Source organism: Aptenodytes patagonicus, chromosome 5 (genome assembly GCF_965638725.1).
Source record: "Aptenodytes patagonicus chromosome 5, bAptPat1.pri.cur, whole genome shotgun sequence".
Classification (NCBI taxonomy): Eukaryota; Metazoa; Chordata; class Aves; order Sphenisciformes; family Spheniscidae; genus Aptenodytes; species Aptenodytes patagonicus.
The window spans coordinates 41,115,019-41,131,022 of record NC_134953.1 but is presented as its reverse complement, the minus strand read 5'-3'; the positions used below and the strand labels follow the sequence as shown (position 1 = coordinate 41,131,022).

Sequence of the window (16,004 nt, the reverse complement as noted above, 5' to 3'; positions counted from 1 at the left end):
ATCTCTAACAGAACACAATCTTAAGGAGAGCTGAGTAAAATACAGATTAGTTTTTCAGTTCAGACGCACTTTCAAATCTATTTGAACTCAGAAGGAAAACAAAAAAGAAACCATAACAATGATAGCAAGATTTTTTTATTTATTGATCAAACCAGTTTTGTCTCAATAAAAAAATATGAAAAAAGAAAGAACTCTGAAAATCATAAAAATGTAAACACCAGTATGACACTATAAAAGAACAAGAAACATACCTCCTCCACATCGTTGTCCAACACGACGATTTGTAGTGGAGAAGTCAGATTCTGGTTATCAGAGATGGTTGTTCCCACTGGGGAGGATTCGAGGATGAAGCCCTCATACGTAGATCTTGTGAAATAAGGCTTCTGATTGTTCTCATCAAGGACTTCAATATGCAGATTGGCAAAGGCAGGAAGAGGATGGCCATTGTCTTGTTCAGCCTAAAAAAATACCTCATTTGTCAAAGGCTCTCAGCCACGTAAAACTACGAACAGTTACTAACTGGTGTTGGCTTACGTTTCAGAATTGCAATCCAGTTACAAAAACAAATAACAATGTATAGATCACCCTATTATGAAACTTAGCATCAGGAAAAAAAGAAATACCAAACAAAAATTAGCTAGGATATAAGAGCAAAAAGAGTTTCAGTCACAATAACCTTTTAAGTAGCCACAATGAAACTCAAAGCTATATAGAGCATACATACAAACATAGTTCCTTAAACTATCAGTACTGAGAGTTTTGGAAAATCTTAGGAAGGATGAAACAAAACTGGAAACTGCTGATTGTACAACAGAACCTACACCACACCACCAGCAAGAGAGTTAAAACCAAAAGATGACGACAGTACACGTGGACATATGGTACTTGCTACAAATTACTGGAAGGGCATATTGCCCTGGATATGACTCTTTCTCTCTCCCCCCCAAAATCCGTCTTTCTAGTGTTAAATGAGTGAGATTTTAATTTTGGTTTTGCCTGTTTTTGAATGTCAAGCAAAATTCTTTACTTCAATTAATAACCCCCACTTTTCAATGGCAATGCCTCACCTACCAGGATTTACTCACTGATACAAGTTTCACCTCATTTATTCTTATTTTCAAACTTCCTAAATGTAAAAGTACTAGTTGCCCATTCCAGTGTGCTAATCCAATATAAATGTATGATGTTGTTTTCTTTTTAATTTACTACCTATGACTAATTAAAGTAAATAAACAAGGGAAGTAGAAGACAACAAGTAATTTGTTCTTTAATTTATAAAGAGCAAACCAGTTCTAATTATAGTCCTGCACATGTCTCTGTAGCAAGGCAATAGTAGGTACTGTAAGACAGTCTCCTACTCCTATAGCTTCACTGCAAAAATCTGTAAGCACACAGACCCTGGGACTGCAGCAGTAGTGCACTATTACCTTTCTGCAGACACGGGAAGTGTATTGTGTAATAAACTTCTCAGGTGTAAAAATATTTCAGAAGAGAGAGAACAGTACCTAAATTATTGTTAACAGTACTTTTTGTTTGCAGAGATTTTATTTTCATTCTGGTATTTCTCCCATTTCAAAACAGATAATTCCTCATTTTTCAAATCCAACATCTGAGCAGCCTTGTTCCGGAAACATGCCATTTTGATTTCATCAACTAGTTATTTTTAATTTCTTCTTTAGACACTCTTTCTTTTGTCTGCAAAATGTTAATTCTGTATAAAGCTTTGCTTTGTTTACCAAGCAACAATAGTATGCTGTTGATGATAAAAACTTCCATTTCAAGTAAAAAGAAGTATAAACATAAAAATTGTTATTTTGTTCAAAGTAGGTGATGACACCTTTAGTAACTCATGAGAAACTCATTCGAAACACTCAGTTCTTAGGAAAAGTTTCTTTTCCTCTTTACAATATATCAGGATTACTCCTGACCAAGAGATGGGCAACAGTGATACTGGCACAGATTTAAAAGCAACCACCAACGTATCTGCTTGTACGTGGCTATTTTCTGACTCACGAGGATAAGGTCAGATCTCTCAAGTGGATTTACATAAGCAGGCGCTAGTATCTGAAATTAATAAGGCTTTTCCTAGGAGATTAATTTTTGTTAATGAGACAAAACTCTTGAAGAAATTTGGAGTTCTGCTAGTTAATTCACTGGCACATTAAGATTTCAGTAACTAGGGTGCAGGAGGCAACATATTTATCTATTGCTGTTCTTACATGCTTCTAGGGATAAAGGATACTACCAGTGATCAAACCCGTAATTGCCTCAAATAATTACTACCATATTAAGTATTAATATCTTTTTTCAGCCAGCTTCAATTATTCATATTCAAATAAAACATGTGACAGGAAAATAGTATACCAGGCTCCAGTCCACCCAACGAGACTGATGCTTCTGGGTGATCCCAGCCAATTTTAAAGAGATTTGCATTAGCTGAGAAAGTCTGCCTTCACACCGGTCATTGTAAGAGAATCACATATATCGGTTTTATTAGCATTTAATTAGAAACCTTCCAATTGCACTGAATTTCATTCAACAGAGCAGCACTCAAACATTCCTGGGGAAATCCTGGTCCTGCAGAAGTTAACAGCAACATATTTCAAATCCGATATAGTAGTAGCTGGCAATAGCATTGGAGACTGGATAAGTGACTCCCAAATGCTGAACATAATTTACAGAAGTGAGATTTATTCTGAAGTTGATGCTCCACTGAATGAAAATAAACTTCATGTCTAAAAACTAACATCACCAAAATTACTTGGAAGTACTCTGGCTACTGACCCAGCAGGATGAAACTTCAAAAATGTCCCGATATAGAGAGTTTTTGCCTAAGTTGATATACTAAAAACATGAAAAAAAAAACCCTGAGAAAAAAAGTCCACTCTATGAGCAACAAATACATACTGATCCAATTCTATTTTACAAGCAGATCTATGGCTGAGCATCATTAAATACTGTCTCATTTCATAAAAAAATAGGCCTCTTCACAGTAAAAAGTTTACACACAACTGCTGCAAGTTTCTTTATAAAAACCTTGATGTTCCTTGCAACTGCAACAGAGTCTAAAAAAAGGAAAATGCAAAGAACAGAGGGTCCCAATCTTCTTAATAGCTTGAACTGCCGCAATAATGGCCTTGCTTTAAAGCATAAGAGAGCACAGACCCCATCCCGGGTTAAAAGAGGAAATACTCATCTATGCAGGGCGTTTACCACATCATCACCACAGTACTGCAGCGTCTTTCTGAAGGAAAGGGCAGTGCTCTAAATTACATATGGTCAAATACAAAGAAGGTTGTGTGCTCCTAAGATTGGACTTAAAATTTTAGGCCCTGGAGACCAAAATTACAATGAAAAGGATTCACTCCTCAGTGGGCACTTCAACTCAAAAGCACTTCAACTTTGCAGGTGCTTTCCTTTTTGTTCACCAGGTTGGGTACACTGGTCAAAATAATTAACTTTGGCCTCCCCATTTGAGAACTGGGCAGTATTAGGCAGCTAATCCTTCAGAAAGTCACAGTCGCTTCTCAACTGCTTGTTGCCAGCAACAAGCGTTTCTTGCAGCACCAGGACACAGCACCAGCGCTGCACCAGGACACAACGCAACTTTACTCTTTCACTTCCTTAGCAAGTGCTCAACTGCAAGGCTACCATGTGAAAACCACCACATCCAGCTCGCCTCTTGCCATCTAATTAAGTTTTGTTTCCAAAGACACCTATACTTAGGGGAAAAAAAAAAAGCAAGCTTTGGAAACCACCAATCAAAGTGCCTCCTTTCCAAAACTAATCCAGAAATCGATGTATCAGGGTAGGACTGGAAATCCCCAAAGCATCAGAGCTCAGTTCTCGGGGTTTGGTGCTCAGGCACAGGAAGTGAGACAGGTACGAATGCACTCGCTCTGCTGCCCTACCCACCTGGCTCTTCACCAGCACCAAATAGCAAACCCCAGTGCCAACATCGGGACCTGAAATTCCTCTTCAAGGGCCAGGCAGAATTAGCTACAGCAGTGTCTGAGCCCTTTGTATCTGATCTTATTTCCTACTCAAAAAGAATCTTCTTTTACAACAGCAGAAGAATGTAAAGCAAAACACTTCTGGTAAGAGGAAGTACTTTAAAAAAAAAAAAGTGCTGAAATAGTAACCAACTCTTAGTATACCTTCCTTTAATGCTGTTTTAGTAGATTTGTAAAATTTCTGCTTTTCTAATCCAACATACCCACTTGTGGGACTGTCACTAAAACTGACTTTTAATCAGTTTTACAGACTAGTGCTATCACTTTACATTGAAACTGCTCTGACCAATATGAAGGATAAAACACAACCTCCATGGAGAAAAGTATCTATTTTCTGATCCTTATAGTACACAGTTACATCTTAAAAAACCAGCTCTAATATTCATAAGAGCAGAAAGATATAAGCTCTTCCTCTCTTTGAAAAGATTTAGCTGAAAGCTGGAAGGGAGAACAAATTGTTCATTTCCTTACAAGGCCTCTTCCACAGTTGTTCTGTTTTAACCCACCGGAAAATACAAGTAACTGTTCTTTTTCCTTTTGGCCTTTACACATAATGATGGGTCCAACAAAGCAAATAAAGAACTAAAGAAGAAATTAGTAAGATGCTAGTTACAAATATTCACTTTCAAAGAACTTTTTTTTAAGAAATCATTTTCTTTAACAGCCACTTCTTTTTTCTTTTGTTTGATACAAAGAGTTTCATATAAAATATGAGAAATTGGTTTGTTTTCATATGTTACATAAACATATTCCCAGAAGCAATGCTTGGCTAGGAGCAGTTCTTGTACCTTTGATGCATACCCTTAATAATTCTCAAAAAATGTACTATACCTGCAATATTGTCAATTTTTGCTGCATTCCCCTATTCCTTAACTTTTTCTTGGGTTTTTTTTGGGTGGTTTTTTTTGGTTTTTTTTTTAAAGAGATGAATTTATATGTAAGTTCTTCCAAACATTCAGTGCTGTTAGCGAAAACAGTTTTTCCTCATAGTGGCCTGTTAAACGCTAGCTTGGGCTTGCTGGCCACAGGTTGAGCATCTCTGCTTCCTAACACATATTTTGGAGCACAAAGAATAGACAATTTACATTTCTTTCAGAAAGAAAGCCACTGATACTTAAGACACAAAGCATCCCGGTTCTAGTCCCCAAAAGAATGTGCTTTGCTGTCAAAACAATGAGTGATCTTTCAAATAAACCCAAGGATATTATATGAACTTAAATGGACCCCACAGTTTTTCGGTGAAAAGAGCAGTCTGCAGTGAAGCTGGCTAGATGGTTCAGGTTGAAGATACACAATCATAAGGAGGCACTAACAGAGCAAAAAAGAACAAGCGTGCAATGAAGCCTTCACCACAGTGATGAAGACTTTAGACTTTCACATTGTTATGAATATTACTGATGGGAGAACAGCAGGTACCTTCACACCACCCCCGAGATACACAGAGAAAGAAGCACAGGATTATACTCTGGCAACTACTGCTTTAGTTAAGTAGTTGAGTGCACCTAAGGAAAAAAAAAGGACAAAATAATGTGAAATGTGTTAATTCTCAAATCAAAGATGTTTAGCTAAATTTATTATGTAATCTGCTGCTAGAGCAGTTTAAGTGCAGTGTCGAACATTTACATGCAGTTTGCAGAATGCTTATATTTGTAGTGGCCAACACATAATTTTATCCTTATGGAAGATGACTAGAGATGACATGAAACCAGTCTCACCAAAGATATCGTGGAAGGAGTGAAGAGCAACTGACTGGGTTACGAACTTGAAGAAATGTTTTCTATACAGAAACAACATGAAGTTCACTTATTCAAAGCATTAGACAAAACAGTTCCCCAAAAGAAAGGAGAAATGAAAGCAATGCGATAAACTCCCTGAATCTTCAGGAAAATAAACAAAAATATGGAATTTTCTTTCCTGTCGAGCTAGCAGGAATCTGGTGAGATAAACTAACCTTTGACAACAGAACAACCTCCAGATGGACACTGATGCATGGGCAAGACTGGTGCTCCTGTTGCACCATCTCTGCTCCCTGTGCTCATTGCCACTGGAGGAGGGCAAAGCACAGGAGAGCTGGAAAGACCCATGGTGGGGATACCTGGACAGTCGAGGGGGTACAGCTGCCGAGGAATGCTGTGGGCGAAGACGACTTAGCAGGCTATCAGCATTATTCAGAGCTGGAAGCACCCGTCTTCTCCATTCCACACGCCCCAGGTTCACAATGTCATCTCCCACCATGCAAAGCAGTTTAGTCTTAGAATCATAGAATCATTGAGGTTGGAAAAGACCTCTAAGATCATCGAGTCCAACCGTCAACCCAACACCACCACCCACTAAGCCATGTCCCTAAGTGCCTCATCTACACGTCTTTTAAATACCTCCAGGGATGGGGACTCCACCACTTCCCTGGGCAGCCTGTTCCAATGTTTAACCACTCTTTCAGGAAAGAAATTTTTTCTCACATCCAATCTAAACCTCCCCTGGCACAACTTGAGGCCATTTCCTCTCGTCCTATCGCTAGTTACTTGGGAGAAGAGACCGACACCCACCTCGCTACAACCTCCTTTCAGGTAGTTGTAGAGAGCAATGAGGTCTCCCCTGAGCCTCCTTTTCTCCAGGCTAAACAACCCCAGTTCCCTCAGCCGCTCCTCATAAGACTTGTTTCTCCAGACCCCTCACCAGCCTCGTTGCCCTTCTCTGGACATGCTCCAGCACCTCGATGTCCTTCTTGTAGTGAGGGGCCCAAAAATGAACACAGTATTCGAGGTGCGGCCTCACCAGTGCTGAGTACAGGGGCACGATCACTTCCCTACTCCTGCTGGCCACACTATTTCTGATACAGGCCAGGATGCCATTGGCCTTCTTGGCCACCTGGGCACACCGCCGGCTCATGTTCAGCCGGCTGTCGACCAGCACCCCCAGGTCCTTTTCTGCCAGGCAGCTTTCCAGCCACTCTTCCCCAAGCCTGTAGCGCTGCATGGGGTTGTTGTGGCCGAAGTGCAGGACCCGGCACTTGGCCTTGTTGAACCTCATACAGTTGGCCTGGGCCCATCGATCCAGCCTGTCCAGGTCCCTCTGCAGAGCCTTCCTACCCTCGAGCAGATCATCTAATAGAAAGCAAAACAGTCACCTTTGCTTAAACTCAGGGTTCCTATTTCTCCATGGATTCACAGAATGAGACTTTTGCACTGCACCCTTGTATAACAGTTCAGGAATACTTAGTCCAGAAAATCTATCATAAGATGCATGAAAACCAAACAGCCTGCAGTTTATCTAAGACACTTCCATGTTGCTGCTCCTCCACAAGACCTCAGAGTTGATCTCCCCAGTGAATTTTAATAGGCTAATTAGAAGGGGAAAAAAAACAAAAACAAACAAACAAAAAAATCCCAACAACAAAACACCCAACAACTCCTAACAATCCTGGTGGTTAATGGCTCAAGTATCCAGCAGAGCAGCCAGACACACACTGCACAACTTTATCTAACCTGCCACACAGAAGATATATTTTCTCTTTCCAGCTTTGATTCTGTTTTACCTTGCTAGCCCTTGCTTCTACGCCTGCATCCTCTCCAGCCACCGGTCTAAAGCAACGCAGCAGGTCCCTGCCTCTCCATTTCAGCTGTTATTTCTGAGCAGTGTTAACTCACAGCTTTGACCTCCTGGGAAGATGGCTGCCACCTCTTCCAACCTAGCTTAAACTTATCTCAGCATCATCCCTTCCATCATTCATTCAAAACTTAACTACAAAGACAGAAGCAGCATTGTATAAATACTACCCTGTTTGTTCCCAGGCTCTGCCCATTAGGCTTTTAAAGGTCTTGCTCAGCATCCAGTGAAGGTAATGGAGGTGTATGTCAAATTCAGATTATCTTAATTCAAAACATTCAGCTCAAGATACTTTAAATCGGATTTCGCCAGACTTTGCCAACTACAACTACCATAATGCTGGGGTCAACAAATACCTGACATCCAATCACTATTGCATATAGTTCAGTAACAGACTTTGCTGAATGAAGAGATTCTCAAAAACCCTGGTTGCTACATGGAAGGCCACACAATTTTACTTTCACATCCTTAAGGTTACAGTAAGATACTATTACATTTGCTATCTATCAGTCCTACAATGAAATAGCCTCACTTTCTTTTCTGTTCTTTTTGACTTCAGTACTCATACTGGCATCTTAACTCCACATAGCTGGTAAAGAGGAAAGGCTGTGAGACAGATCCATGAGAATAACTTCAGAGTACAAAGCTGAGCATAGGTGAAATACAGGGGCCTAAATCCAAAGCTCTAGCTCTTAACCTCCCTGCTTAGCTGCTGCATAGCACCAACAGAGTCTGGATTCCAGGATGTCCCATTTTCTTTTTTTCATGTAGTGCCTTTCAGCGTGTTTCTGCACATGCAGAGAAGTGCTCCACTGGGCAAAGCAACCTTTATCCCTCACCCAGGCCTGATGTGAGTTCAGAGAAGGTGCATTACTTCACTGTAACTATATTTCTTCATGACACGCTGTTTTATGATAAAAATTGCAAGGTCCATACCTGCAAGCACCATCAGCTGGTGCATTTCGGGCAGTAGTAGCACCAGTAATGGGCATGTTCACGCCCACTCTTCAGTTTGAGCATCAATAAAAAAAAGAAAACCAGGCTTCTTTCTCTCCACCCTCCAGTCCCAACAGGAGGATGAGCAAGTGGAGCTGAGGGGAAAGTGGTGCCTGGGAATAAACATGAACTAACACATCTTAACAACAGTTGGGACATAAGTAACTTTTTTCTCCTTCAGGTGACAGGCTACATGTACATGCAGTGTGGGAGAGTGGAAGTGAGACCTTCAAATGATCTACAAGAAGGTCTGAGACTTAAGGAAAGCAAAGGTAGGTGGATGTTTCCTCCAGAGGCAGCAGATCTGCAGGCTTCGACAAGAGCGTGGTGCTGATGAATGGTGCTGCAGGCAGCTGCCCAGCATGAATCACCCCTGGTAAACTACAGGAGGGGTATGAGCAAAGGGGCTCACGCTGGAAGCAGGTTTCTTTGTTAGCTATTTAACAACATAATTTCACATAGTCTGCAACGGTAGTGGCAACTAACCTGAGAAGAAACTGCAAAGACCTTTTAAGTATTTCAACAGCACCCATGATGAAGATGAGTTATTTACTCACCCCTCCTCCAAAAGATCTTATCTGGTCAATATGACAAGATAACATTTGCCCTTCACCTAGCGCTTGGACAGAACTGACATTGCTCAGAAGGGACACGATTTCTGTAGGGTGGAGGGGAAAAATGAATTAATTTTGCAAGAAATCCTGTTGTAATTAAATTTTGGATAGGTTACCTTGAAATCTCTCCCCTAAAGACCATTATACAGCAGACTGACTTACAAAGGCTTGCATTTCATTTATCCTTCTGGCTGAAGCGATGTCTACATTAAACAGCTATTTGAGAAAATATAGAAACACTCCTGGGACCAGACTGGGATCTCATCTTTGCTGCTTTAAATATTTCCTCACAAGGATCATTCCTTCCTTGGTGTAAAACTCAAGCTTCAAGAAACTCAGGTTCAGAAATCTTTCTTCTTCCTTTTGCATGCAACCTTTATCAGGCCTGAAAGTCTCTACAATTCCCTCCTGAAAATGCCCACTCTAACACGTGTACACACACGCAATCTTCAGATCCAGGAAAAAAACCACCACACTGGCAAGAGGGAATACGAGCGTATTCTAAGCAGCAGCACTAAGTATTCCTATATTCCTTTGTTGCTGTGTGTTTTTCTTGACTTGCTGGTAAATCTGGCATACGCAACCACCCACATAACAGCATGTTTCTGACAATTTTTAAAATTCATATATTGCCTTTCTGATCCAGTTAAAATAGACAATGCTCTGTTTGCCACAATAATGAAAACACTGAAAATAGTATCTAAAATAACAATAGAACTTATCACAGACCTCCTGACCCAAAAAAATGAAGGTAGGTTATCACCATCTAATAAATAACTGGTCCAATAACGTCTGAAACCTAAAAAAAGTGCAAAATAAATACTAGTGGTGACAATAGTCTAGTTTACACCAATATCAGCCCTAAGAATTTTTCTTGGAACCCATGCAACCAATCAGTCCATTAAAATGAACTTCTTCATGCCACTAGTCTTTTTTTCTTCACAACCAAAGTTTTTCGAATTGCAGTTAGGTCCTAAAGTCATTTACTCTATTTGAGTAAATTACTTTTATTCAGAAATACAGCTATTTCTGTAAATAAAAGACATTACAGAACCTACCATTTATGGATTTTAATATTTTCATTGCTCTGTGAGTGATGACACAATTTAGGGTCAATCTTAACTCACAATCACTGGTCTTTCTAATGTGTACCTGTAACAATGCTCTAAAGGCAAGGAAAAACATTTACCATGCTGAGATGCTGCCAAACATGGGAAAAACTTGCTGTTTTCAATACGTATGTTGTAACTTTGGTGAAAGACTGATATGAAGAAACGTATTATTGATGTACAGGAAAGGGTTTGCTTTTCCTGCACCCTTTTTTTCCTCTCCTTCTTCACAAACACAAAACCTGTCTCCACACTCAGATTTTCAGTTCTATATCAACTCTCAACACTGTATTACACACAAGATAGGAAAAAAGGCCACCTCAAAGAACAGACATTTCCAGATTATTTGGACTAGGTATGCTTTTGTGACAGTGATAAGCCAAGAGAAGTAGTTGAATACTGAGTTCACATAAGGGGTGAACATTTGAAAAGCCAATTTAAAAAGCAGTTATTCTACTTAATACGTACAGGAGATGCACAGCAGTTCAACCCAACTAATGATTTTTAAGATTTCATCATTGTCAGGAACTAGATTGAGCAACTACTTAATGAAAATACATTTCTTCCATTCTTTTTCTAATCTGTCAACATGAGTACAAAACCACCCTCATTTGTTCAGTTCATGTTCTATTTTGAGGCAGAGCAATCACCCTGTTTCCCATTACAGCTGATACAACTCTACTGTTGTGCAAGAACATCACAGGAGACTATCTTCAGTTGCGTTTCAAAAGAGAGAGACAAAAACAAAGCAGTTCCAGACCAATGGCAAAATATTTTTGGAAAACCATATTTGTCATGGGGTCTGTATTTTATTTTCCACTTTTTACTCAAAGAAATTTGAGAGAAAACACCAATACTGAGGAAGATGAGCTTTTTAACACATAGGTTACTTTCTAGACACCTATTCAATAGCTATCTCTGTGAAGTTTTCTCAAAGTTCTCAACTGCTGCAGCCCAGACAGGTACTTCAAACTAATAAGTCTTTATCATGTAGATTAAACTAAATAAATGGGGCATTACTCTTCAGGCTGAAATCCCTATTTGCACCATTTTAAAATTCAGAAGAGCAAGGAATAAGCACAAATCCTCTTAAATGCAGGAAAATATATTCGTTAAGATACACTGGAAGAGGGGAAAATTAGAGCTACCCTGAACAAAGATAACAAATAAAGGTCAACAGAGCCAAGAGATCAAAACAGGATGAGAAGAGCTGGAGGCTGACATTATTACAAAAACCTACCAAACATGCAGATATGAAGTTTCTGAAGTGGTGAAAAAAGTTAGATAATTCAGGACTTTTTAAGTCTCAAAAAACATGGACTTTGGACCATTTCTGTAAGAGCAGTCCAGGAATTTCCAGTCTAGTGAGCCTCAACTGATGCATGTCTTCTCATTGCCTGCTAGCATTGTGTTTTCTTCTGGTGTTTTCTGAAACTCATAATAAAAGAACATCGTAAGAGGAATTGTACTAGAACAGACAATAATCCATCCAGTGCAAAATCACGGTTGCAGCTGCAGCCAAAGACACAAGCCTAAAGAATAACGTAAGCAGCTCAGATTTCCCTGGATTTCTCTTTATATCAATAGACTTTTCTTCCACGAGCCAGCCCTGCCTCCCCTTGAGCCCATGTCAACTTTCAGCCCCACATCGCTGCCCGTCAAAGCAGACAAACTATATTAGAGAAACAACCACCTTATTTTGTCTGTTTTAAACTTGCCACCTGCTTGTTTCATTTGATAACCCCTAGCTCTTGCACGGCAGGAGAAACTGAACTATTGATTCCTCTTCAATCTCAGAACTGTGACACTATATTTTACGGGTGTCTATTGTACCTTCTTCCTTCCTCACCTGATATGAACCTGCTTCAGTTCTGCTCTGTCCTTTTTGTGATAGAGACCAGAGCTGTGCACTCTGGTCAAGACATGTGCACGGCCTGGATGTGTACAGTACCGCGGTGATTTTTCCTCTGTTCTATTTTTCCTCATGATTTCTAATGTTCAATTTGCTTTTTTGCCTTTTTTTTTTTTGACAGCCACAGAACACTGTGCCAATCTTCACGCTCAGTTATCAGTTACAATGTCAACATCTCATTCCCAAGTCATGCCAGAACCCATCATCTTGTGTATAAGCCCAGGATGATCTTTTCTGACTTGTATCACTTTATTTTTAAGCTATGCCTAATTTTATCAGCTGTTTTATCACCCACTCATTTGGTCTCACAAAGTCCTTCTGCAATTCTACAGTCAATCCTCATCTTTACTACCAGAATAGTAAGGGTGGGGCAACAGCATCTATGTCAACCGGCTGATGAACCCAGCAAAGAGATGACAACCAACAACCAAGTGAGGAAGTGGTGGACCCAGGCTGGTCACCAAAGCCTGCAGGGTGATATGAGCAGGAGGGACCCCATAACCATTAAAGCAGGGCTGAAGGGGGACCACACTCATATGCACATAAATAAAGGAATGCCAACAGAGCAGCATTATAGGTAAAGCTCTCAAAGCCTTTCTGTTAAGTCAGCATGACCACATGCCCCCCCTGAAGTGTCTGTACATTAATACACAGAGTACAGGAGCAGTCTTTGGCTTATCTCAGGGATCTCCTTGGCAGGATCCCATTGGATACAGTCTTAGAGAGAAGCAGGGTGCAGGAGAGCTGGTTGACTCTCATAAATCGCCTTCTCCAAGTCCGAAAATAGTCCATTTTGACAAGCAGGAAATCAAGTAAAGTTGGCAGCAGGCCTGCGTGGATAGGCAACGAGCTCCTGACAAAAACACAAAGAGGAAGCCTACAAGAACTGGAACTAGGGACAGGTGATGCAGAAAGACTATAGAAACACTGAGCATACAGTTCAGGGTTAACATGCAGGTTTAGAAAAGCCAAAGCCCACATGGAACTGAATGGCAACAAGAAAGGCTTCTATAGGTACATCAGCAGCAAAAGGAAGACTAGGGAAAATGTAGGCCTGCTGCTGAATGGGACAGGGCGACAGGCAACATGGAAAAGGCCGCGATACTCAATGGCGTTGTCTTCTCAAGTCTCTACAGGCAAGACCTGACTTCAGTAATCTCCATCCTTGAGACCCACAGAAAAGTCTGGAGCAAGGAAGTCTGGTGGAGGATCAGGTTAGGGATATATTTAAACAAACTGGACATACATGAATCCAGGGGACCTGTTGGGATGCACACACACATGCTAAGGAAGCTGGCCGATGTCACTGTAAAACCCCTCTCTACTACATTTGAAAGGTTCATGGCAATTAAGAGAGGTTCCTGAGGTCTGAAAGAAAACAAACGTCACTTCTATCTTCAAGAAGGGCAAGAAAGAAGATCCAGGGAACTACAGACCTCTCAACTTCACCTCAATGCTAGGGAAGGTCGTGGTAGAGCAAATCATTCTGGGAACCATTTCCAAACATATGAAGGACAAGGAGAAGATTAGGAGTCCTCAGTGTGTGTTTATGCAGGGCAATTCTTGCTCAACCACCCTGACAGGCCTCTACAATGAGATGAATGGCTTGATGGGTATGGGGAGAGCAGTGGATATTATTTATCTTGACATGCGTAATGCTTTTGATACTGTCTCCATATGATCTCATAGACAACTGGTGAAGTACGGACTAGATAGATGGACAACAAGGTGGCTGAATTGCTGGGTACACAGTGTTCTGATCCCACAGCACGAAGCGCAGCTGGAGGTCAGTTAACAGAGGTGCACCCAGGGGTCGACAGTGATACCACCACTGTTTAACATCTTTATTAATGACCCAGTTGATGTGACCACGTGCACTCTTAGTAAGTTTGCAGGCAATAAAAAACTGGGAGAAGTGGCTGATTTGCCAGATGGGTGTGCTGCCATTCAGAGGGACCTTGACAGGCTTCAGAAATGGGCAGATGGGAGTCTCGTGAAGTTCAAAAAAAGGAAAATGCCAAGTCCTGCACCTGGGGAGAGATAACCCCAGGCACCAGTACACGTTAGGGGCCAACCAGCTTGAAAGCAGTTTTGCAGAGCAGGACATGGGGGTCCTGGTGGATGAATTGAGCAAAATACCCTTGCAGCAAACCTGTGCTGCATTACGAAAAGCGTTGCCAGTGGGTCAAGTGCTACTTAGCACTGGTGAGACACATCTAGAGTGCTGGGATCAGTTCTGGGCAAAAAAAATAAAAATAAAAATTGAAATACAAGTTACCACATAAACATAAGAAGAAACTCTTTTAATCTGAGAGTAGTCAAACACCGGAGCAGGTTGCCCAGAGAGGCTGTGGAGACTCCTTGGAGATGCTTAACACCCACCCCACCCCCAACCTGAGCAGTGGGGCTGGACTGGACAATCTCCAGAGATGCCTGCCAATCTCAGCAATTTTATGATTCTGTAATAGCTCAGGTTCATAATAAGCTTTTTTATTTCAGTATTTCAACCTTCGAGATAATTCCCAAGTTTCTTAAAAAGCAAGGGCCCCAACCTAGTGCTGTGCTCAATGACCTACCTGTTTTTTAAAACTGATCATTTAGCCTTGCCCTCTGCACCTGCCAGTGGCTGGCAAAGCATCCTCACTGAGTCTCCCTGTACTTCCACTCCGAACAAGAAAACAGTCTTTGTTCAGTGAATAGACCATACAAAACACGGCATATATACACTTTACTTTCTGCCTTCAAAGTGCACATTTGTTCACAGTTTGGTCCTGAGACTGTTGCTGAAGCTATGCCTTCTTTTCACGTAGCACAGTAAATTTTCAACAGCCTTGAGAGCAATGGACAGGAGAGATCAATGAAGTTCCCAACAGGAACAGAGAAACCAATTAACCTCCAGCACGAGTAGTAGGAGAGCATCAGTTTCTGTCATTTCTGCTGAGATCTGTATCAGGGAAAATCATGCACATTGCAAAGGGCTTAACTATACCGGAACAGCCAATACACATACTGGGAGCATGTCTCTGTTCCAAAGCACCTCCACCAGAAAGAAAAAGTGGCCTTTCCAGTTCCCAGGCGGTTTCTTGGGATGGGCAGGAGAAAAAGGCACACAAACTCATGCCATGCCAGTATCACAGAATCATAGAATCATTTAGGTTGGAAAAGACCTTTAAGATCATCGAGTCCAACCATAAATGTAACACTGCCAAGTCCACCACTAAAACATGTCCCTAAGTGCCACATTTTTAAATACCTCCAGGGATGCTGACTCAACCACTTCCCTGGGCAGCCTGTTCCAATGCTTGACAACCCTTTCGGTGAGGAAATTTTTCCTAATATCCAATCTATCACAACAGTATTCATGTAATCAAATATGTGCACCAATGGATGGTACTTTATATTTGTAGCCAAGCTTCACACACAATCTTTCTTCATTAGCATGGAATTTGCTCTGGCTAATACTCAGGCTCAGTCTCTATACACATACTCAAAGCAAGTAGAACTGATTTATTAAAACCTCCTGTGCCTAGTCACAGCCTATATAAATGCCACAGCCAATTCGGCAGGGGGAAGCCTTCTAAAAATTGGAAATCACACTCCATTCAAAGATTCAAGCCTGAAGCGTAAACAGAGTAGGTATTACTGCTGGAGGGTTCAACATCACTTCTTGCAGAATGGGACCCCAAACCAATTTTCTTGTAACACTGGAATTTCAAACAGTCTATTCAACTCTGACACACAGCGTTGGCCTTCT

General features: G+C 41.0%; 1 protein-coding gene across 15 annotated transcripts in view; it reads right to left on the bottom strand.

Moving 5' to 3' along the window:
- The window catches only part of PCDH15 (protocadherin related 15), an 896,179-nt gene that overhangs the window by 200,112 nt on the left and 680,063 nt on the right, over window positions 1-16,004 (bottom strand). For all 15 annotated transcript variants that reach the window (XM_076339474.1, XM_076339470.1, XM_076339471.1 and 12 more), the window contains one exon: window positions 252-458. In XM_076339474.1, the coding sequence (XP_076195589.1) occupies window positions 252-458 (207 nt within the window). The remainder of the gene's footprint in view (window positions 1-251; window positions 459-16,004) is intronic.